This window comes from Rhinoraja longicauda, chromosome 1 (genome assembly GCF_053455715.1).
Source record: "Rhinoraja longicauda isolate Sanriku21f chromosome 1, sRhiLon1.1, whole genome shotgun sequence".
Taxonomy (NCBI): Eukaryota; Metazoa; Chordata; class Chondrichthyes; order Rajiformes; family Arhynchobatidae; genus Rhinoraja; species Rhinoraja longicauda.
The window spans coordinates 43869190-43892094 of NC_135953.1; the positions used below are offsets into that span (position 1 = coordinate 43869190).

Below are 22905 nucleotides of genomic sequence, written 5' to 3' on the forward strand. Positions count from 1 at the left end.
ACACTGTTGAGTTTAGTTTATTGTCGCGTGTACAGAGGTATAGTGAAAAAATACTGTATGCCCCTGGTCCACTAATGACCCATAATATTCTTAGAATAGGGGAGTTCCAGGATTTTGACCCCGTGATTATGAAGCATTTTCCAATTCAGATGGTGTGCAGCCTGGAGGGCAACTTCCAGGTGGTGATGTTCCCAGCTTTTTGCAGCCCTTGCCCCTCTAGCTGGTAGAGATTGTGAGTTTGGAGGATGCTCTTTAAGGAGTCTTGGTGAGTTGCTGCAGTGCATCTTCAGGATGGGACAAAGTGTTGCCACTGTGCATTGGTGGTAGAGCTAGTGAATGATTGTGGATAGAGTTCCTTTCAAATAGGCTGCAATGACCTGCATGGAGTCAACCTTCTTAAGTGTTGTTGAAGCTACACTCATCCAGGCAAGTGGAATGTATTCTATCACATGTCTGAGTGGAGCCTTGTAGATGGTGGACACGCTTTGGAGAGTTTGGAATTGACTTACTTACCATAGGATTCCTAGCCTCTGTAGCCACTTTGGCTTCTGACTACTCTAGTTCATTTTCTGGTCAATGGCCACCGCCAGCCCCCCCCCCCCCCCTCCCCCCTCCCGACATCAGTCTGAAGAAGGGTCTCGAACCGAAACGTCACCCATTCCTTCTCTCCAGAGATGCTGCCTGATCCGCTGAGTTACTCCAGCATTTTATGATAGTCATGATATTGATAATGGGACATTCCATGATGGTAATGCCATTAAATATCAAGTGGTGATAGCTGCATTTTCTCATGTTGGATAACGTCATTGCATGGCATTTGTGTGACTCGAATGTTACGTGACGTCTATCATGCAGGCATGTGAATTTTCCGCATTTCAGGGGATTTCCGCGTTTTAAAAATCAATTTTCCGCGCTTTTTGCATGATTTCCGTGTTTTTCACTTTGCCAAAACTACGTTTACCAACGGAGAAATCAGATCAGGAAAAAAAGGAAATAAACGATGTATAGACTTGTAATGAACACTAGGGTTCCGCTAGAGGTCGCTAGGGGTTCCGTGAGAAATCCCCCGCGCCCTGGAGGTCTCCCTGAAAATGTGGCACCTAGGTTGGGCAAGGCAGCCAATCTCAACCTCATCGGGACTTCCACGGCCGATCGGTGAGTTGAATTTGCAACCTGCGGCCGGGGCTCTGGAACTCCAGCCCAGCTAGAGCCAGAATATCTATCCCCATAGCCGACTTCCTTAGCAAGCTGGATAAACCAGCAAAGCTCTGGAACCAAGAATGCCACAAAATCAGTGGTGGAACTGTAATGAGTAAATATTAAATTTAAGTGCAAGATTATATAACTAAATTAATTAAGACGGGGTTAAAATATAAAACACAGCAGAAAAGCCAATTACCACCTTTTTGGGCAGATTATCAACTAATGTGCAAATTTACTTAAATGTTATTAGTATACAGTGACATTCACATTATTTTGTAATGTCCGTTTTTACTTTGAAATGCACTAAAAGAGGCTTGAAACTGGTAATTTTGTGCGTAATTTTTTTTTAAAAATCTCAGTTTTTTGACCCCCGCTTTTCGCCTTGCGCAAGCGCTCGCTCTTTTCTTCTTTTTTTTTACCTTGCTCACATGCCTGATCATGTACTGTGGCGGGGATGAATGGCCTCTTACCACTTTTGTGGTTGGGATGATTTATACCAGCAGAGGGTTTTTCCCTGATTCCCATTGACTCCAGTTTAGCTAGGTCTCCTTAATCCCATACCCGATCAAAAGCTGCCTTGATGTCAAGACCAGGTTCACTCACTTTGCTTCAAGCGTTCAGCTTCATTGTCTATATGTGGACCAAGGCTGCAAAGAGGTCAGTAGCTGAGTGACTTTGACAGAACCCAAACTGAGCTTCTGTGAGTAGATTGATGCTAAGCAAATGCTACTTGATAGCACGATAGACAATAGACCACTTTGCCGATGATTGAAAGTAGAATGACGGGGCCGTAATGGGGTGTGTTGGGTTTGTGTTGCTTCTTGTAGCAGCACATAACTGAGCAATTTTTTACATTGTTGGGCAGATGCCAGTGTTGTAGTTGTACTGGAACAGCTTGGGCCAGGACACAGCAAGGTCTGGAGTACGTCTTCAGTATTATGGCCGGAATTTTGTCAAGGTCCATAGTTTTTGTTGTATCTGATGCCTTTAAATGTTTCTGATATAACGTGGCATACTGATGTTCTGGGCTCTGCCATAATTAAGAACAGGGATATTTATGAAGCCTTCTCCAAAAAGGGTGTTGAAATCTGGAATACACTATCTGATGGGGTGGTGAACAATAGACAATAGACAATAGACAATAGGTGCAGGGGTAGGCCATTCAGCCCTTCGTGCCAGCACCGCCATTCAATGCGATCATGGCTGATCACTCTCAATCAGTACCCCGTTCCTGCCTTCTCCCCATAACCCCTAACTCCGCTATCCTTAAGAGCTCTATCCAGCTCTCTCTTGAAAGCATCCAACGAACTGGCCTCCACTGCCTTCTGAGGCAGAGAATTCCACACCTTCACCACCCTCTGACTGAAAAAGTTCTTCCTCATCTCCGTTCTAAATGGCCTACCCCTTATTCTTAAACTGTGGCCCCTTGTTCTAGACTCCCCCAACATTGGGAACATGTTATCTGCCTCTAATGTGTCCAATCCCCTAATTATCTTATATGTTTCAATAAGATCCCCCCTCATCCTTCTAAATTCCAGTGTATACAAGCCCAATCGCTCCAGCCTTTCAACATACGACAGTCCCGCCATTCCGGGAATTAACCTAGTGAACCTACGCTGCACGCCCTCCATAGCAAGAATATCCTTCCTCAAATTTGGAGACCAAAACTGCACACAGTACTCCAGGTGCGGTCTCCCCAGGGCCCGGTACAACTGTAGAAGGACCTCTTTGCTCCTATACTCAACTCCTCTTGTTACGAAGGCCAACATTCCATTGGCTTTCTTCACTGCCTGCTGTACCTGCATGCTTCCTTTCATTGACTGATGCACTAGGACACCCAGATCTCGTTGAACTCCCCCTCCTCCTAACTTGACACCATTCAGATAATAATCTGCCTTTCTATTCTTGCTTCCAAAGTGAATAACCTCACACTTATCTACATTAAACTGCATCTGCCATGTATCCGCCCACTCACACAACCTGTCCAAGTCACCCTGCAGCCTTATTGCATCTTCCTCACAATTCACACTACCCCCAACTTAGTATCATCTGCAAATTTGCTAATGGTACTTTTAATCCCTTCGTCTAAGTCATTAATGTATATCGTAAATAGCTGGGGTCCCAGCACCGAACCAGCACCACTGGTCACTGCCTGCCATTCCGAAAGGGATCCATTTATCCCCACTCTTTGCTTTCTGTCTGTCAACCAATTTTCTATCCATGTCAGTACCCTACCCCCAATACCATGTGCCCTAATTTTGCCCACTAATCTCCTATGTGGGACCTTGTCGAAGGCTTTCTGAAAGTCGAGGTACACCACATCCACTGACTCTCCCTTGTCAATTTTCCTAGTTACATCCTCAAAAAATTCCAGTAGATTTGTCAAGCATGATTTCCCCTTCGTAAATCCATGCTGACTCGGAATGATCCCGTTACTGCTATCCAAATGCTCAGCAATTTCGTCTTTTATAATTGACTCCAGCATCTTCCCCACCACTGATGTCAGACTAACTGGTCTATAATTACCCGTTTTCTCTCTCCCTCCTTTCTTAAAAAGTGGGATAACATTTGCTATCCTCCAATCCACAGGAACTGATCCTGAATCCATAGAACATTGAAAAATGATCTCCAATGCTTCCACTATTTCTAGAGCCACCTCCTTAAGTACTCTGGGATGCAGACCATCAGGCCCTGGGGATTTATCAGCCTTCAGTCCCATCAGTCTACCCAAAACCACTTCCTGCCTAATGTGGATTTCCTTCAGTTCCTCCATCACCCTAGGTTCTCCGGCCCCTAGAACATTTGGGAGATTGTGTGTATCTTCCTCAGTGAAGACAGATCCAAAGTAACGGTTTAACTCGTCTGCCATTTCTTTGTTCCCCATAATAAATTCCCCTGCTTCTGTCTTCAAGGGACCCACATTTGCCTTGACTATTTTTTTCCTCTTCACGTACCTAAAAAAACTTTTGCTATCCTCCTTTATATTATTGGCTAGTTTACCCTCGTACCTCATCTTTTCTCCCCGTATTGCCTTTTTAGTTAACTTTTGTTGCTCTTTAAAAGAGTCCCAATCCTCTGTCTTCCCACTCTCCTTTGCTATGTTATACTTCCTCTCCTTAATTTTTATGCTGTCCCTGACTTCCCTCGTCAGCCACAGGTGTCTCTTACTCCCCTTAGAGTCTTTCCACCTCTTTGGAATAAATTGATCCTGCAACCTCTGCATTATTCCCAGGAATACCTGCCATTGCTGTTCTACCGTCTTCCCTGCTAGGGCCTCCTTCCAATCAATTTTGGCCAGCTCCTGCCTCATGCCTCTGTAATCCCCTTTGCTATACTGTAATACCGACACTTCCGATTTTCCCTTCTGCCTTTCAATTTGCAGAGTAAAACTTATCATGTTGTGATCCCTGCCTCCTAATGGCTCTTTTACCTCTAGTCCCCTTATCAGATCAGGATCATTACACAACACTAAATCCAGAATTGCCTTCTCCCTGGTAGGCTCCAGTACAAGCTGTTCTAAGAATCCATCTCGATTCTTGTGAATCCAGAGACTCTCACATTATTTGAGAAGTATTTAGATAAACAATTGAAGCACAATGGCATCGAAGATTGCATTTGAAGTTGAAAATGCGGTATCAATAGGTGCTTGAAAGCAGACATGGACATAGTTAGATCAAGGCCCATTGTTGTGCTCCTTGATTAAATGATAAAAATTACTTTGTTTACATAATTTTTCTTCTGCAAGTAAAATATTTGATGTGTAATAATATCTCCACAGAAAAGCGTGTGTGACAATGAAAGGAGAACAACAAACAGAACTTGATTTAATCAAACTCCAACAGCCAAAAAAACCTGATTTCCTACCCGAGGAAATTGCTGATGCAGATTATGGGCTGGTGATCAATGGTGTCACACTGGTAAGAAGCATCAAACTAATATTTTTAAATTTTATTTCTTCAAAGCAAGATTTGAATCTATTGTTGAGAAAGTTTGACAGATTTACCAATGTTAATAGTTTAGCTGGAAATTTGACATATAGTGGAGAAGGACGGGGGGGCTAAAATCTACCTGGAGTTGCCATCTCCTGTCTTAACCCCTCATTTGTTCTTCACAATACTATACAAGGGGGCTGGTTCATGAAAGATTATCCATTTGCTGTTAAGCATATTCAAAAAAGGACGGAATAAGCTGATGTTTAGGAACAAAATGATGCAGAATGGAGGAGCACTTCAAAAGTATTTTGACACTTACGCAGGTTTTTACTTGCAACAATTTTTTTTCATCCAATATTGGGCTCATCAAATATTGAATCTTATAGAAAGTTAAAATCAATCTAATAGAGTCATATAGTGATACAGTGTGGAAACGTGCTCTTCGGCCCAACATGTCCCAGCTACACTAATCCTATTTGCCAGCATTTGGTCCATATCCCTCCAAACCTGTCCTATCCATGTACCTGTCTAACTGCTTCTTAAATGTTGGGATAGTTCCTGCCTCAACTACGTCCTCTGGCAGCTTGTTCCACACATCCACCACCCTTTGTGTGAAAAAGTTATCCCTCAGATTCCTATTAAATCTTTTCCCCTTCACGTTAAACCCATGTCCTCTGGTCCTCGATTCACCAACTCTGGGCAAGAGACTCTGTGCATCTTCCCGATCGATTCCTCTCATGATCTTATACATCTCTATAAGATCACCCTTCATCCTCCTGTGCTCCAAGGAATAGAGTCCCAGACCCTCTAGTCCTGGCAACATCCTCGTAAATCCTCTCTGTATCCTTTCCAGCTTGACAACATCTTTCCTATAACACGGTGCCCAGAACTGAACACAATACGCAAAATGTGGCCTCACCAACGTCTTGTACAACTGCAACATGATCTCCCAACTTCTATACTCAATACTCTGGCTGATGAAGGCCAATGTGCCAATAGCCTTTTTGAACAACTAATTTACCTGCAACCATGTTCAGGAAGCTATGCACCTGCATTCCTAGATCCCTCTGCTCTATAACACTCCCCAGAGCCCTGCCATTCACTGTGTAGGTCCTGCCCATGTTAGGCTTCCCAAAATGCAACACCTCACATTTAATTGTATTAAATTCCATCAACCGTTCCTCAGCCCACCTAGCCAATCGATCAAGATCCTGCTGCAATTTTCCACATCCATCTTCGCTATCTGCAAAACACCTACTTTTGTATCATTTGCGAACTTGCTAATCTTGCCATGTATGTTCTCATCCAAATCATTGATATAGATCACAAACATTCATGGACCCAGCACCGAACCCTGAGGCACACCACTAGTCACAGGCCTTCAGTCCGAGAAGCAACATTCCACCATCACGCTCTTCTTCCTTCCATGAAAGCAATTTTTTATCCATTCAACTATCTCTACTTGGATACCATGCAATCTAACTTTCCAGAGCATCCTACCATGACGAACCTTGTCGAATGCTTTATTGAAGTCCATATACAGTATGGAACATCTACAGCTCTGCCCTCATGGACCTTTTTGGTCATGTCTTCAAAAAACTCAATCAGATTTTTGAGACATGACCTCCCACATACAAAAGCCATGCTGACTATCCCTAATCAGCCCTTGTCCGTCTAAATGCCCGTATATCCTAGTGTTTAGGATAGAATTAGTGTACGGGTGATCGTAGCACCCTGAGAAAACCCATGCGGTCACAGGGAGAATATACAAACCCTGCATAGACCACACCCATAGTCATGGTCGAACCGAGGACTCTGGCTCTCTTGGACATCAGCTCTATCGTTATGCCACAGTGCCTCTGTTAATGAGGAAGTCAAGGATCAGTTGCACAGGGATGCATAGAGACTATGTTCCCTGAGCTTGGTAACACGTTTGGAGGGGATGATGATGTTGAATGTCGAGCTGTAGTCTATGAACAATAGCCTGACATATGTGTTATTATTGTCTAAGTGGTCCAGTGCAGAGGGGAGAGCCAGCAAGATCACATCCTTCTTTGACCTGTTGTGGCAGTAGGCATATTGTAGTGGGTCCAGGTTCTTGCTGAGGTAGGAGTTTATATGCGCTATTACCAACCTCTCAAAGCATTTCATCGTCGTGGTCGTTAGTGCCACAAGTCAGTGGTCACTGTACCTTATTTGGGCAGATTGTTGATACAAACCAGAAACAGCAGTGGGCCCAGTACTGATCCCTAAGGCACACCACTGGTCAAAAACTCCAGTGAGAAAAACCTCTGCCATCACCCTCGGCTTGCTTCCATGAACCCAGTTTTCTACGCCTTTGGCCTCATCACCCTTTCTGGTTACTTCTTAAAAAAATTAAATCAGATTTGTAAGGCACAATTCCCACCTATAAATATCTCTCTATCCAAATGCACATATATCTTATCGTTCAGAATACACTCCAGTAACTTGCCTGCGACAGATGTTAGGCCTTGGACAGGGTGGTCTGCAGCACTGGGGTTCCGCAGGGAACAGTGCTAGCTCCATTCTTGTTCACCCTGTGCACTGCGGACTTCAGGCATAGCTTTGCAGACTCCTATCTACAGAAGTTCTCTGACAAATCTGCCATCGTCGGCCTCATCACGGGCGACAAGGACAGGGCGTACAGAGAACTGATCAAGGAGTTTGTGGACTGGTGCCAGTGGAACTGCCTCCGGATCAATGCAGGGAAAACCAGGGAGATGGTGGTAGATTTCCACAGGCGCAGCCAGGTCCCCCCGACACCGGTGAACATCCGGGGAATGGACATCGAGAGGATGGATTCTTACAAGTACCTGGGTGTCTACCTCAGCAATAAAATGGACTGGACTGAAAATACCGATGCGCTATACAAAAAGGGCCAGAGCAGACTTTATCTGCTAAGGAGACTCAGGTCCTTTGGAGTGCAGGGGGCACTCCTAAGGACCTTCTGCAACACGGTGGTTGCATTGGCCATTTTCTATGGAGTGGTCTGCTGCAGCAGCAGCATTTCAGCGGCGGAAGGGAAGAGACTCGACAAGCTGGTCAGGAAGGCCAGCTCTGTCCTGGGTTGCCCCCTCGACTCAGTGCAGGTAGTGGGAGAGAGGAGGATGATGGCAAAGCTAACATCGCTGCTGGACAATGACTCCCACCCCATGCAGGACACTGTCACTGCACTGAGTATCTCCTTCAGTGACAGACTCCTTCACCACAAGTGCGTGAAGGGGAGATATAGGAGAACCTCCCTCTCCTTCGACAAACACATCAAACACATCACAAAGACAGCCTTCTTCCACCTCAAAAACATTGCCCGTCTCCGTCCATCCCTCTCCTCCACAGCTGCAGAAACCCTCATCCACGCCTTCATCACCTCCCGTCTGGACTACTGCAACAGCCTCCTCTGGTGCACCCTCAAAAATCATCAATAAACTTCAATACATTCAAAACTCCGCTGCCCGTCTACTCACCCACACCCCGATCCGTGACCATATCACCCCCGTCCTTTATAAACTCCACTGGCTCCCCATCCCCCAGAGAATCCAGTACAAAATCCTCCTCATAACCTACAAAGCCCTCCATAACCTGGCCCCATCCTACCTGACCGACCTCCTCCACAGGCACACTCCCACCTGCACCCTCCGCTCTGCTGCTGCCAATCTCCTATCCCCCCACATCCGGACCAAACTCAGATCCTGGGGGGACAGGGCTTTCTCCATCGCTGCTCCCACCCTATGGAACTCACTACCCCAAAACGTTAGAGACTCCTCCACACTCACCACATTCAAAACATCGCTGAAGTCTCACCTGTTCAGTACTGCCTTCAACCACTGAAGGTCACCTCACCTTCTGTCTCCTTTCTCTGTTCATTTATTTATTTACTTATTTATCTATTTATTAATTTCCCTATGTTCTCTAAATCTCTGTAAAGCGTCTTTGAGTATATGAAAAGCGCTATATAAATAAAATACATTATTATTATTATTATTCCTTCCCGCTGCTGTGAGACTGCACAACCAGCACTGCTCCCAGCAGACGAGTCAACAATAACAGCTAAGAACACACAGAAAACTGATGACAATTTATGTATCTTTTATTTATAATGAATGATCTCTTGCGCTCTTGCTATCCACTTTGCTGCTGTAACACTGTAAATTTCCCCGGTGTGGGACGAATAAAGGAATATATTATTAGGCTCATTTGTCTATAGTTCCCACGCGTTTCCTTGCAGCCCTTCTTAAATGGAGTCACGATATTAGCCACCCACCCTGCAGTCCACTGGCACCTCAACCATGTCTAATGATGATTCACATATCCTAGCCAGGGCTCCTGGAATTTCTTCTCCAGGGTCTGCAGATACAAATGATCAGTCCCAGGAGATTTTGCTCCCTTCACACACCTTAGGATGTCCAGCAGCATCTGGACCATAATGCGACTATCCTCAGGATATCTTCAGTAACTGTCCTAAGTTCCTCAATCCTCGTATTTTTCTCCACTGTAAAAACAGATGAAAAATACTCATTGAGAATCTTTCCCATCTCCTGTGGCACCACACAGATCTGACACTTTGGTTTCTGATGGGGGGCTAGTCTCTCTCTAGTTACCCAAGTTCATTTAATGTACTTCTAAAATCTCTGGATTTTCCTTAATATTATCTGTCAATGCTATCTCCTGTCCCCTTGTGGCCATCCTGAATTCCTCCTTATGTATGCTCCTCAGTTCCCAAAACACTTGATTCCAGCTGCCCATTCATATCCCATGCCTCTCCCTTGTTCGTGACCAGAGTTTCAATGTCTTTTGTCATCAAGGCTTTCTTACTCCCAACTGACTTGCCCTTCAGTTTATGCCCTTCGTGCCCTGAACACTCACCATTGCATTTTAGAAACATAGAAAATAGGTGCAGGAGGAGGCCATTCGGCCCTTCGAGCCAGCACCGCCATTCATTGTGATCATGGCTGATCATCCACAATCAGTAACCTGTGCCCAACTTCTCCCCATATCCCTTGATTCCACTAACCCCCAGAGCTTGATCTAACTCTCTCTCATTCATCAAGTGATTTGGCCTCCACTGCCTTCTGTGGCAGTGGAATTTGTGGAATTCCACAAATTCACAACTCTGTGGGTGAAAAAGTTCCTTCTCGCAGTTTAAAATGGCCTCCCCTTTATTCTAAGACTGTGGCCCCTGGTCCTGGACTCCCCCTAACATTGGGAACATTTTTCCTGCATCGAGCTTGTCCAGTCCTTTTACAATTTTATTTGTCTATAAAAGGACTGGACAAGCTAGATGCAAGAAAAATGTTCTGGACATTCAGGAATTCTGAACATCTCTTTGCCCGCAAACAACCTACTCCAATTAACTTTTGCAAGTTCCTGGCAAATACCAAGTTGGTTTGCTCCCTTTCAGAATTTTAATGTGGGCCTTCCCTGTCCTTATCCATACTAATTTAAAACTAATAGAACAGTGGTCGCTGGTCCCAAAAGGATACCCCACTCATACTTCAGTCACTTACCCTTCTTAATTTCGAAAGAGTAGATCAAGCTTTTCCCTCTCCCGCATAGGACCCTTTACATCTTGCCTGGGGAAACATTCCTGAACACTTGACAAATTCCACCTTGCCTAACTTCTTGACACTGTGACAATCCCAGTCTATATTAGGAAGGATAAAAACCCCTACCTTTCAGAGTCATAGAGTGTTACAGTGTGGAAACAGGCCCTTCGGCCCAACATGCCCACACCGGCCAACATGTCCCTGCTTCACTAATCACACCTGCCCGCGTTTGGTCCATATCCCTCCAAACCTATCCTAACCATGTACCTGTTTCTGAAATGTTGGGATAGTCCCAGCCTCAACTACCTCCTCTTGCAGCTTGTTCCATATACCCACCACCCTATGTGTGAAAAGTTAACCCTCAGATTCCTATTAAATCTTTTCCCCTTAACCTTAAACCTTTGTTCTCTGGTTTTCGATACACCTACTCTGGGCAAGAAACTCCGTGCATCCACCCGATCTATTCCTCTCATGATTTTATACACCTCTATAAGATAACCCCTCATCCTCCTGTCCTTGTCTGTCGATCAGCACGATTATTCTCCGGACACGTCTGTGGCGCCGACCCAGCAGCGTGCTCTGCCAACCCAGGCACAATTGGCCGCAGGCTTTGTCGGCTCCACCTCCGACTCCGGGCTCCGGCCCATGATGCTCCGATGCGTGTGGCCCCACGACCCGCGAGACTCCGGCCCACAAGGGTCCAACCTCGGCTTCACAGCTTCACATCCGGAAGGTGTCTGCCGCTGCAGCACCACTCCCAGCCACATGTTCCAAGCACTCACTACACTTTTTCTAAAAAAACGTCCATCACATCTTCTTAAAACTTTGCCCCTCTCACTTTAAAGCTATGTCCTCTGGTATTTGATGCTTCCAGGGGAAAAGGGTTCTGTCTGTCTATCTATGACTCTCGTCATTATGCATACTTCTATCAGATCTCCCCCTCAAGCTCTGGTGTTCCAGAGAAAATAATTTACGTCTCTCCAAGTATATTCTGAGATGTTAAAAAAAACCTTTACAAAACTGCAATTACTAAAGCTGTTCAAAGAGTCTCGGCTTTAAGGCAAAATATAGTGTATTATGTGATTTTTTTTTTGCAGACAGGAAACAAATAAATTATTTTCCAGTGTATTTTGGTAATATCTCCAGCGCCACCATATTAAAAAGTGGATTCCAGAATTAAGGATGTTTGGCATAATTGCTGCTCTATGAAATACTGGGGTTTTTTAATCACACATGTCTATAGACAATAGGTGCAGGAGTAAGCCATTCGGCCCTTCGAGCCAGCTATTCTATGTGATCATGGCTGATCATTCACAATCAGTACCCCATTCCTGCCTTCTCCCCATACCCCCTAACTCAGCATCTTTAAGAGCCCTATCTAGCTCTCTCTTGAAAGCATCCAGAGAATTGGCCTCCACTGCCTTCTGAGGCAGAGAATTCCACAGATTTACAACTCTGACTGAAAAAGTTTTTCCTCATCTACGTTCTAAATGGCCTTCCCATTATTCTTAAACTGTGGCCCCTGGTTCTGGACTCCCCCCAACTTGGGAACATGTTTCCTGCCTCTAACGTGTCCAATCCCTTAATAATCTTATATGTTTCAATTAGATCCCCTCTCATCCTTCTAAATTCCAGCTTATACAAGCCTAGTCGCTCCAGTCTTTGAACATACGACAGTCCCGCCATTCCAGGAATTAACCTAGTGAACCTACGCTGCACGCCCTCAATAGCAAGAATGTCCTTCAAATATGGAGACCAAAACTGCACACAGTACTCCAGGTGCGGTCTCACTAGGGCCCTGTGAAACTGGACCTCTTTGCTCCTATACTCAACTCCTCTTGTCATAAAGGCCAACATGCCATTAGCTTTCTTCACTGCCTACTGTACCCGCATGTTAACTTTAAGTGACTGATGAACAAGGACACCCAGATCTCCTTGTACTTCCCCATTTCCTAACTTGACACCATTCAGATAATAATCTGCCTTCCTGTTCTTACCACCAAAGTGGATAACCTCACACTTATCCACTTAAACTGCATCTGCCTTGCCTAGTCACTGCCTGCCATTCTGAAAGGGACCCGTTAATCCCTAATCTTTGTTTCCTGTCTGCCAACCAATTTTCTATCCATGTCAGCACCCTAACCCCAATACCATGTGCTCTAATCTTGCCCACTAATCTCCACGGTGGGACCTTATCAAAGGCTTTCTGAAAGTCCAGGTACACTACTTCCACGGGCTCTCCCTTGTCCATTTTCCTAGTTACATCCTCAAAAATTTCCAGAAGATTAGTCATGCATGATTTCCCCTTCGTAAATCCATGCTGACTCGGCACGAGTCTATGAGACAAAAATATTTAGTATAATTGTAATTATTGAGGTCTGTGTTCTAATATGTCTTCTGTCCAAATACAGGCACATGCTTTAGAAGAAGACATGGCATTAGAGTTCTTACAAACAGCTTGCCTCTGTAAAACTGTAATCTGTTGCCGTGTAACACCTCTTCAGAAAGCTCAGGTTGTAGAACTGGTAAAAAAGTACAAGAAAGCAATAACATTGGCAATTGGAGATGGTGCAAATGATGTTAGCATGATCAAAGGTGAGTGAAAAATAGATACAATGACTGGCTTTTAAGAATCTGACTGGACAATTGACATCATTATGGAATTTATTATTCCTAATCCAAGAATTGATTATTATTCTAAAGTATTGCAAAAATAAACAATTGCCTCAAATTACTTTGTTTAGTTTTTAATTGTAATACCATAGGCAAGAAAAAATAAGATATAATATGGTAAATTTCTAAGACATATTCAATATATTATCTCACTGGTGTAGGTTGGGTGCAGATACCTTTCACTCTGTATTTGATGATTAGCAAGTACAAACACAGGTTAAGCAATGTCATGGAAAGATAAATGGATGTGATATTTCAGGTCAAAGACCCTTCATCAGACCATTTTTTTAAAATCATGAACTCTATCTCCATTGTCTAATCTAAATTTGATCCGATGATCACTGCTGCAAGGTCTTCTCCCACTGACATGTGATTCATTTGGCTCAACTAATTCGACAGATCCAGGTGCAATTAAGCCTCCTTTCCCAATATCGTCAATGTACAGTTTATACACATTTCTGCTATTTTCCTGCAGGTTTGCTCCTTCATCTCTCTTTCATTAGTCTACTTCTGCAAATTGTGCCATTGTATTGGGAAGGTACCATTAACTGAGAGAGAAAAATAGGAGAACCATAACTATTGCAGATCTTTCAGTTTAAATTAATTTGTGGGGAGGATATAAAATTATTGAATCAAATTAAAAATAACTAATTTGATTAAAAAAGAATAAGGAAATGGGCTGTGAGGAATATGGCACAGACCCCATCAGATAATAGATTCCTATAGAGCATAATTATTTGATTACGTGTCTGATTTTTTTTTGTTACATTTTTTGAGTAAGTCAGCATCATGGCCGATGTTCCTTGTACAGATTTACAAAAGACATATGATATCACATAGTGATGTCAACAAAAGTGAGAGAGCATGTGTAATTGGAGGTAACTCACTGGTGTAGGCTGTTAATTACTTAGGAGATAGGAAGCCTGGAGAGGAATTAAAAAATTGATTGACAAAATATATCAAGTGACATTCCCAACAATCTGAGATAGGCTTGGAGGAGCACACATCCACTGTGCTCTCTTACATCAACAGCTGTGTGGAGAATGTAACAATGGACAAGAAAATAAAGATGTTTCCAAACCGGAAACCGTGGATGAACAAAGAGGTACAAAATCTTTTAAGAGCACGCAATAATGCCTTTAAATCCGGTGACTCTTCAGCATACAGTGTTGCCAGGTCAAACCTGAAAAAAAGGCATAAAAAGGGCTAAAGACCTCCACAGGCAACGTGTGGAAGACCGCTTCAACAACACTGATTAGAAGCATGTGGCAAGGCATCAGGGATATCACTGATTGTAAAAGCAACCCTGCCTGCCCCCACAGTGATGTCACACTGGCCAACGAGCTCAACACCTTTGTTCGCTTTGAAACTGGCAACAACACAATGAGTGGAAAAATTCTGGCCTCGGACGATGAACAGGCTCTCACACTGAGCATACATGATGTACAGCGCGAGCTGCAGAGGGTCAATCCACGCAAGGCTGCAGGTCCGGACGGAGTCCCAGGACGGGTACTTAAGGAATGTGCTGACCAGCTTGTTGAGGTATTTACAAGAATCTTCAATCGGTCCCAAAGTGCCTGAAGTCAGCCACCATAGTGCCGGTGCCGAAAAAAAGCAAACATCAGCATCTGAATGACTACCGTCCGGTTGCCCTCACACCAATAATAATGAAGTGCTTTGACAGGTTGGTCCTCTCCCACATCAAAACCATCATCCCTGCCTCACTGGACTCATATCAGTTCGCTTACAGAGCAAATAGATCCACAGAGGATGCCATCTCTCTGGCTCTTCCTGCCGTCCTGACTCACCTGGAGAGACGGGGCACATACATGAGGATGCTATTTATAGACTATAGCTCTGCCTTCAATACTGTCATCCCCACCAAGCTCACCTCCAAACTCCACCAGCTAGGCCTCAGCTCGTCACTATGCAATTGGATCCTGAATATCCTGTCAGAGCGCCCTCAGGTGGTGAGACTGGGCCTTCACCTGTCCTCCACTACCACTCTGAGTACTGGCACCCCACAGTATTGAGCCCCATCCTCTACTCCCTCTTCACACACGACTGTGTTCCTGCATTCGCCACAAACACCATTGTCAAATTTGTGGATGACACAACGGTGATCGGGCTGATCTCCAACGGCGATGAATCAGCTGAGAGAGCGGAGGTGCAGAACCTGGCGAGCTGGTGTTTAAAGAACAACCTGTCCATAAACACAGCTAAGACCAAGGAGCTAATCGTCAACTTTAGAAGGCCACAGAATGAGGAATACGCTCCAGTCTTCATAAACGGGGACAGAATGGAGAGAATGTCCAGCTTCAGGTTTCTGGGCACACACATTTCAGAGGACCTCACATGGTCCACTAACACCGCTGCGCTGGTCAAGAAAGCACAGCAATGGCTGTTTTTCCTGAGGACACTGAAAAAGGCTGGTCTGCCCCAACAGTTGCTGATGACCTTCTACCGCTGCACCACAGAGAGCATACTAACATATGGCATCTCTGCGTGGTATCTCAGCTGCACGGCAACGGATAGGAGAGCTCTTTAGCGGGTCGTTTGCACAGCGTAGAGGATCATTGGGATACAGCTACCAGCCCTGGAGGACATCTGCAACGCACACTGCCTCAGCAAAGCCACCAGCATCTACAAGGACTCCACACACCCATGCCACCGTCTACTTCCATCTGGCAGATGTTACAAGGCCTTCTACACCCACACCTCCAGACTAAGAAACAGCTTTATTCCTAGAGCTATAGCTGCTCTGAATCGGACCTGCTGAGTGCCCCCCATGATCTGTCTCTGCCCCCATGGTCATCTGGCACAATTGACCCTGCATGAACCTATTTGCACTTTACCTTGTTTCTTTTTTTTTCTCCCTTTTTGTTGATTTTTGTTTTTGTTGTGTTTTATTTATTTTATAGCATCGATATGGAAGTGGCATTCTTAAGCTCATTGTACTTGTACAATGACAATAAAGATATATTGATTGATTATTGATATGGGGCTTGACTTTCTCACCATATATATATTAATGTTGAGGATAAATTAATTGTTGCATATCCACATTTGCACTTGATACTGTTGGTAGATATAGAGTGTAACAGAGATTAGTCTTGCTTACAAAGGAGCCTTGACAACAGAGCAAATGCTTTAAACTATGGTGTTGGAAAACAAATCAGATATTTTGATGTATCAAGAGATTTTGATCAACACAAACTAAAAACTGGTGTACAGCCTGCAAAAAGCTATGGAATATTGCCTTTTATTTCAAGGGGAGTAAAATGTAAAAATGCAAATGTTGTGCAAAAAGAGACTTGGTTCTGCAATGCTAAATACTTTTTGGTTACCAAACCTTAAGACAAATAAAATTGACATTAGAAGGAGTTCAGGACAAATTATCAATGGCTATACAGGTAAAAAGTTTATCAACCTGATATCTTTAAAATGATAAAGATAGGATAGGTTTAGAGGGATATGGGCCAATGCGGGCAGGTGGGACTAGTGTAGATGTGGCATGTTGGTCGGCATGAGCATGTTGGGCTGAAGGGCCTGTTTCCACGCTGTATGATTACGACTCTATAAGGGATTTGATATGGTATGGTGAGAAGATTGGAACCCCAAACCAAAGGTTACATCTTCAAATTAAAGGTTTGTTATTTGGGAAAAAATAGTGAGACTCTGGGAATTTCACTTCCGAGATGGTGGTGTTGGACCACAACAGAAAGTTTTCCTTGGGTTCCAGGGTGTTTGTTGAGAAAATTAGCGGGCATCATGCTAACGACGACCTGCTATTAAAATTTTCTGGGCCTACACATTGTTGCCCCCAGTGGAGATAAATATTAACTGGTCAGTTGTCCTTCAGCATTTAAAACCAACTCTATAAATTCAATAATATTAGAAGAAACATGGCATGAAATAGGCAAAATTTAGTTGACTCTACAATTTTTTTATATCATTGATGTTTTGCCACCATCATATTTATTACAACCCTTCCATCAAACATCTGAGACAAATTCTAAAAGAGTTATGTCTTTCTTTTCCCTGAAACAAGTGACATTTTCTCCAGACCATAGTTCTGAGTTCTATTTCTATTCTCACTGCATTGAGTCTGAAATAGATGGGTGGCTAAATTAACTAACAAGCTTGAACTTAAGTTCATACAGACCATTAGTCAAAATCGTAAGAATGATCCATGCACATGAGCAAGTTGTTCTGAGGATTTTTTGGAGGATCTTAGTTAACTCTGGTGGTTTGGGGGGATTGAAATGAGAAAGGCTGAACATTCCTTCCAAGATGTGCAGGTACACATCTCTGTGGAAGTTAAATTAAGATTTGTTACTGTTGAAGACATTTTGAATCATGATTTATTGGTTGTTTGTACAATCTTCTGCCTTGAATAGCATTCATTTGTCTCTTTGTAAGTGTACATTGTAAATCTGAATTATATTTATTTCATATTTTAACAGCTGCTCACATTGGAGTGGGTATAAGTGGTGAGGAAGGAACACAGGCTGTCCTTTCAAGTGATTTCTCCTTTGCCCAGTTTCGTTATCTCCAACGTCTTTTACTTGTACACGGAAGATGGTCCTATCTTCGGATGTGCAGATTTCTCCGTTACTTTTTTTATAAAAATTTTGCTTTCACTCTTGTTCACTTTTGGTATGGATTCTTTTGTGGATTTTCAGCACAGGTAAGACAATTTATAAAGCGTATTTTTTGCTAAACTCTTATAAGACTTATACTAGTCCATGCTCACTGACACTACAGCCACGAAAACACGCATGGATGTTTTTAACCTGGACATTACGCAAAACATTGTTTTTTTACTGTACTTTGCTACACGTGATATTAAACCAATATTAATACTTAAATTGTGATATTAATCTACAGTGCGAGATAGAGATGGAAGGGTAACACCAGTTTAAAGATTTTTGCTTTAGACCGAACAAGGTTTCCAGTAGGAAACTGTCAGTGATATAACATATAACATATAACAACTACAGCATGGAAACAGGCCTGTCCGGCCCTACCAGTCCACGCCGACCATTCTCCCTGACCTAGTCTCATCTACCTGCACTCAGACCATAACCCTCCAATCCCCTCCTATCCATATACCTATCCAATTTACTCTTAAATAATAAAATCGAGCCAGCCTCCACCACTTCCACCGGAAGCCCATTCCATACAGCCACAACCCTCTGAGTAAAGAAGTTCCCCCTCATGTTACCCCTAAACCTTTGTCCCTCAATTCTGAAGCTATGTCCCCTTGTTGGAATCTTCCCCACTCTCAAAGGGAAAAGCCTACCCACGTCAACTCTGTCCGTCCCTCTCAAAATTTTAAAAACCTCTATCAAGTCCCCCCTCAACCTTCTACGCTCCAAAGAATAAAGACCCAACCTGTTCAACCTCTCTCTGTAGCCTAAGTGCTGAAACCCAGGCAACATTCTAGTAAATCTCCTCTGTACCCTCTCCATTTTGTCGACATCCTTCCTATAATTTGGCGACCAGAACTGCACACCATACTCCAGATTCGGCCTCACCAATGCCCTGTACAATTTCAACATTACATCCCAACTTCTATACTCGATGCTCTGATTTCTAAAGGCAAGCATACCAAACGCCTTCTTCACCACCCTATCCACATGAGATTCCACCTTCAGGGAACAATGCACAGTTATTCCCAGATCCCTCTGTTCCACTGCATTCCTCAATTCCCTACCATTTACCCTGTACGTCCTATTTTGATTTGTCCTACCAAAATGCAGCACCTCACACTTATCAGCATTAAACTCCATCTGCCATCTTTCAGCCCACCCTTCCAAAAGGCCCAAGTCTCTCTGTAGACTTTGAAAATCTACCTCACTATCAACTACTCCACCTATCTTAGTATCATCTGCATATTTACTAATCCAATTTGCCACATCATCATCCAGATCATTAATGTAAATGACAAACAACAGTGGACCCAACACAGATCCTTGGGGCACTCCACTAGACACTGGCCTCCAACCTGACATACAATTGTCAACCGTTACCCTCTGGTATCTCCCATTCAGCCATTGTTGAATCCATCTTGCAACCTCACTATTAATACCCAACGATTTAACCTTCTTAATCAACCTTCCATGTGGAACCTTGTCAAATGCCTTACTGAAGTCCATATAGACAACATCCACAGCCTTGCCCTTATCAATTTCCCTGGTAACCTCTTCAAAAAATTCAAGAAGATTAGTCAAACATGACCTTCCAGGCACAAATCCATGTTGACTGTTTCTAATCAGGCCTTGATTATCCAAATAATTATATATATTGTCCCTAAGTATCTTTTCCATTAATTTTCCCACCACAGACGTCAAACTAATAGGTCTATAATTGCTAGGTTTACTTTTAGAACCTTTTTTAAACAAAGGCACAACATGCGCAATGCGCCAATCTTCCGGCACCATCCCTGTTTCTAATGACGTTTGAAATATTTCCGTCATAGCCCCTGCTATTTCTGCACTAACTTCCCTCAATGTCCTAGGGAATATCCTATCAGGACCTGGAGACTTATCCACTTTTATATTCTTCAAAAGTGTCCGTACCTCCTCTTCTTTAATCCTCCTAATTTCCATCACTACTCTACTTGTTTCGCTTACCTCACATAATTCAATATCCTTCTCCTCGGTAAATACCGAAGAAAATAAATTGTTTAATATCTCCCCCATTTCTTCCGGCTCAGCACATAGCTGTCCACTCTGACTCTCTAATGGACCAATTTTTTCCCTCACTATCCTTTTGCTATTGACATATCTGTAGAACCCCTTGGGGTTTACTTTTACATTACTTGCCAAAGCAGCCTCATATCTTTTTTTCGCTTTTCTAATTTCCTTTTTAAGATTCCTTTTACATTCTTTATATTCCTCAAGAACCTCATTTACTCCCTGCCGCTTATATTTATTGTATATCTCCCTCTTTTTCCAAACCAAGTGTCCAATTTCCCTGGAAAACCACGGCTCTTTCAAATTATTATTCTTTCCTTTCCACCGAACAGGGACATAAAGACTCTGTACTCTCAAAATTTCACCTTTAAATATCCTCCATTTCTCTATTATATCCTTTTCATAAAACAACAATTTCCATTTCACTCCTTTTAAATCCTTTCTCATCTCCTCAAAATTAGCCTTTCTCCAATCCAAAATCTCAACCCTTGGTCCAGATTTGACCTTCTCCATAATGATATTGAAACTAATGGCAATATGATCACTAGACGCAAAGTGCTCCTCAACACATACCTCCGTCACCTGACCCATCTCATTTCCTAACAGGAGGTCCAACACTGCCCCTTCTCTGGTAGGCACCTCTACGTATTGCTGCAAAAAACTATCCTGCACACATTTTACAAACTCCAAACCATCCAGCCCTTTAACAGAATGTGATTCCCAGTCTATATACGGAAAATTGAAATCACCCACAATCACCACTCTGTGCTTACTACTAATATCTGCTATCTCCTTACATATTTGCTCTTCCAATTCTCGTTCCCTATTTGGCGGTCTATAATACACCCCTATAAGTGTTGCTAAACCTTTCTCATTTCTGAGTTCCACCCAAACAGCCTCCTTAATCGAGCCTTCTAGTCTGTCCTGCCAAAGCACTGCTGTGATATCCTCCCTGACAAGCAATGCAACACCCCCACCTCTTGCCCCTCCGATTCTATCACATCTGAAACAATGAAATCCTGGAATATTTAATTGCCAATCGCAACCCTCCTGCAACCATGTTTCACTGATCGCCACAACATCATACTTCCAGATGTCAATCCAGCTCTAAGCTCATCCACCTTTCTTACAATGCTCCTAGCATTAAAATATACACATTTAAGGGACCCATCATTTCTTATTCTCAGTTTATTTCTTTTCCCTTCTTTCTCTCCTACATATTGGGTCTGAGTGTTTCCCTTTTCTGCCTCCTGCCTCACACTGCCTATTAGCTATCTGTGTTTGAGTCCCTCCCCCCAACCGTACTAGTTTAAAGTCTCCGCAGTTATTTTAGCAAATCTCCCCGCCAGGATATTGGTTCCCCTCGGGTTCAGATGCAACCCGTCCTTTTTGTACAGGTCATACTTCCCCCAGAAGAGGTCCCAATGATACAGAAACTTGAAACCCTGCTCCCTGCACCAGTTCCTCAGCCACGTATTTATCCTCCACCTCACTCCATTCCTATTCTCACTATCGCGTGGCACAGGCAGTAAGCCTGAGATTATTACTTTGGAAGTCCTTTTTTTTAACTCTCTTCCTAGCCCCCTGAATTCTCCTTTCAGGACCTCTTCCCTTATCCTACCTATATTGTTGGTACCTATATGTACCACGACCTCTGGCTCCTCTCCCTCCCCTTTCAGGATATCCTGGACACGCTCAGACACATCCCGGACACCGGCACCAGGGAGGCAAACCACCATCCGTGTCTCCCGACTGCGTCCACAGAAACGCCTATCTGACCCCCTCACTATAGAGTCCCCTATTACTACTGCTCTCCTCTTCCTTTCCCTACCCTTCTGAGCAACAGGGCCGGACTCCTTGCCAGAGGCCCGGGCACCGTCGTTGCCCCCAGATAGGCTGTCCCCCCCAACAGTACTTAAACAGGAGTACTTATTTCCAAGGGGTACAGCCACCGGGGTACTCCCTAGTCCCTGCCTCTGTTCCTTGCCCCCCCTAACAGTGACCCACTTGTCTACCTCCCGTGGTCTAGGAGTGACCACCTCCCTGTAACTCCTATCTATAACCTCCTCACTCTCCCTGATCAGACGGAGGTCATCAATCTGCCGCTCCAGGTTCCTAATACGGTCCCTTAGGAGCCCCATCTCGTCACACCTGGCGCAGATGTGGATGTCTGGAAGATTATCAGACTCCCAGATTCCCCACATCTGACACCCAGAACAAAAAACTGCCCTAGCAGTCATACTCTCCAAACAAAGCCCCGTGCTCGGTTACTAAACCTACCGCCCGGCCGCTGCTCCAACCGCTCCAACCGCCCACCCAAAAGAACTGAGTGATGTTAAGTAAAAATGAGTAGTTTCAGTTATCAATTGGTGAGACAGTTTTCCAATTTAATCAATGGAATGGCCCAAGAAGGCCATCTCTGCCCTAAAATGTGCTGAAAATTAATGTAATTTTCAACTTAAAATGTGTACATTTGTGTTATGTGTGATTTTAACATGAAAACATGTCAACCCCAAGCCTACTCAATCTTGAACCTGCCCATTTCCGTTTTTTAGGGAGGGAGGATTGGGCATTCAAGGCTGGTTAACCAACCCATTCCAAAGTGGCATGCATTTTAGGCTATATTAATGTTTCTGAAACAATGATAATCTGGGAGGAATATTAAATACATTAAAGCCTAAGTAATATGCCAAATAGCAAATTGGCAGTTCCTTTGAAAATTTGCATGGGATGCTAACTAGTCTGATAAATGATGTTTAGTTCCAGGTTTTAATTTGACATTATCTCATTGATTCTTATAAAGTCTTGTTGTTTTTTGGTTCTTTATTTTCA

At 43.6% G+C, this 22905-nt stretch overlaps 1 protein-coding gene across 1 annotated transcript in view; it reads left to right on the plus strand.

Annotated features, from left to right (window-relative positions):
* The window catches only part of LOC144596895 (putative phospholipid-transporting ATPase IM), a 161046-nt gene that overhangs the window by 126317 nt on the left and 11824 nt on the right, over nucleotides 1-22905 (plus strand). The window contains exons 20-22 of the mRNA XM_078406142.1: nucleotides 4982-5120; nucleotides 13111-13294; nucleotides 17839-18062. Of these exons, the coding sequence (XP_078262268.1) occupies nucleotides 4982-5120; nucleotides 13111-13294; nucleotides 17839-18062 (547 nt within the window). The remainder of the gene's footprint in view (nucleotides 1-4981; nucleotides 5121-13110; nucleotides 13295-17838; nucleotides 18063-22905) is intronic.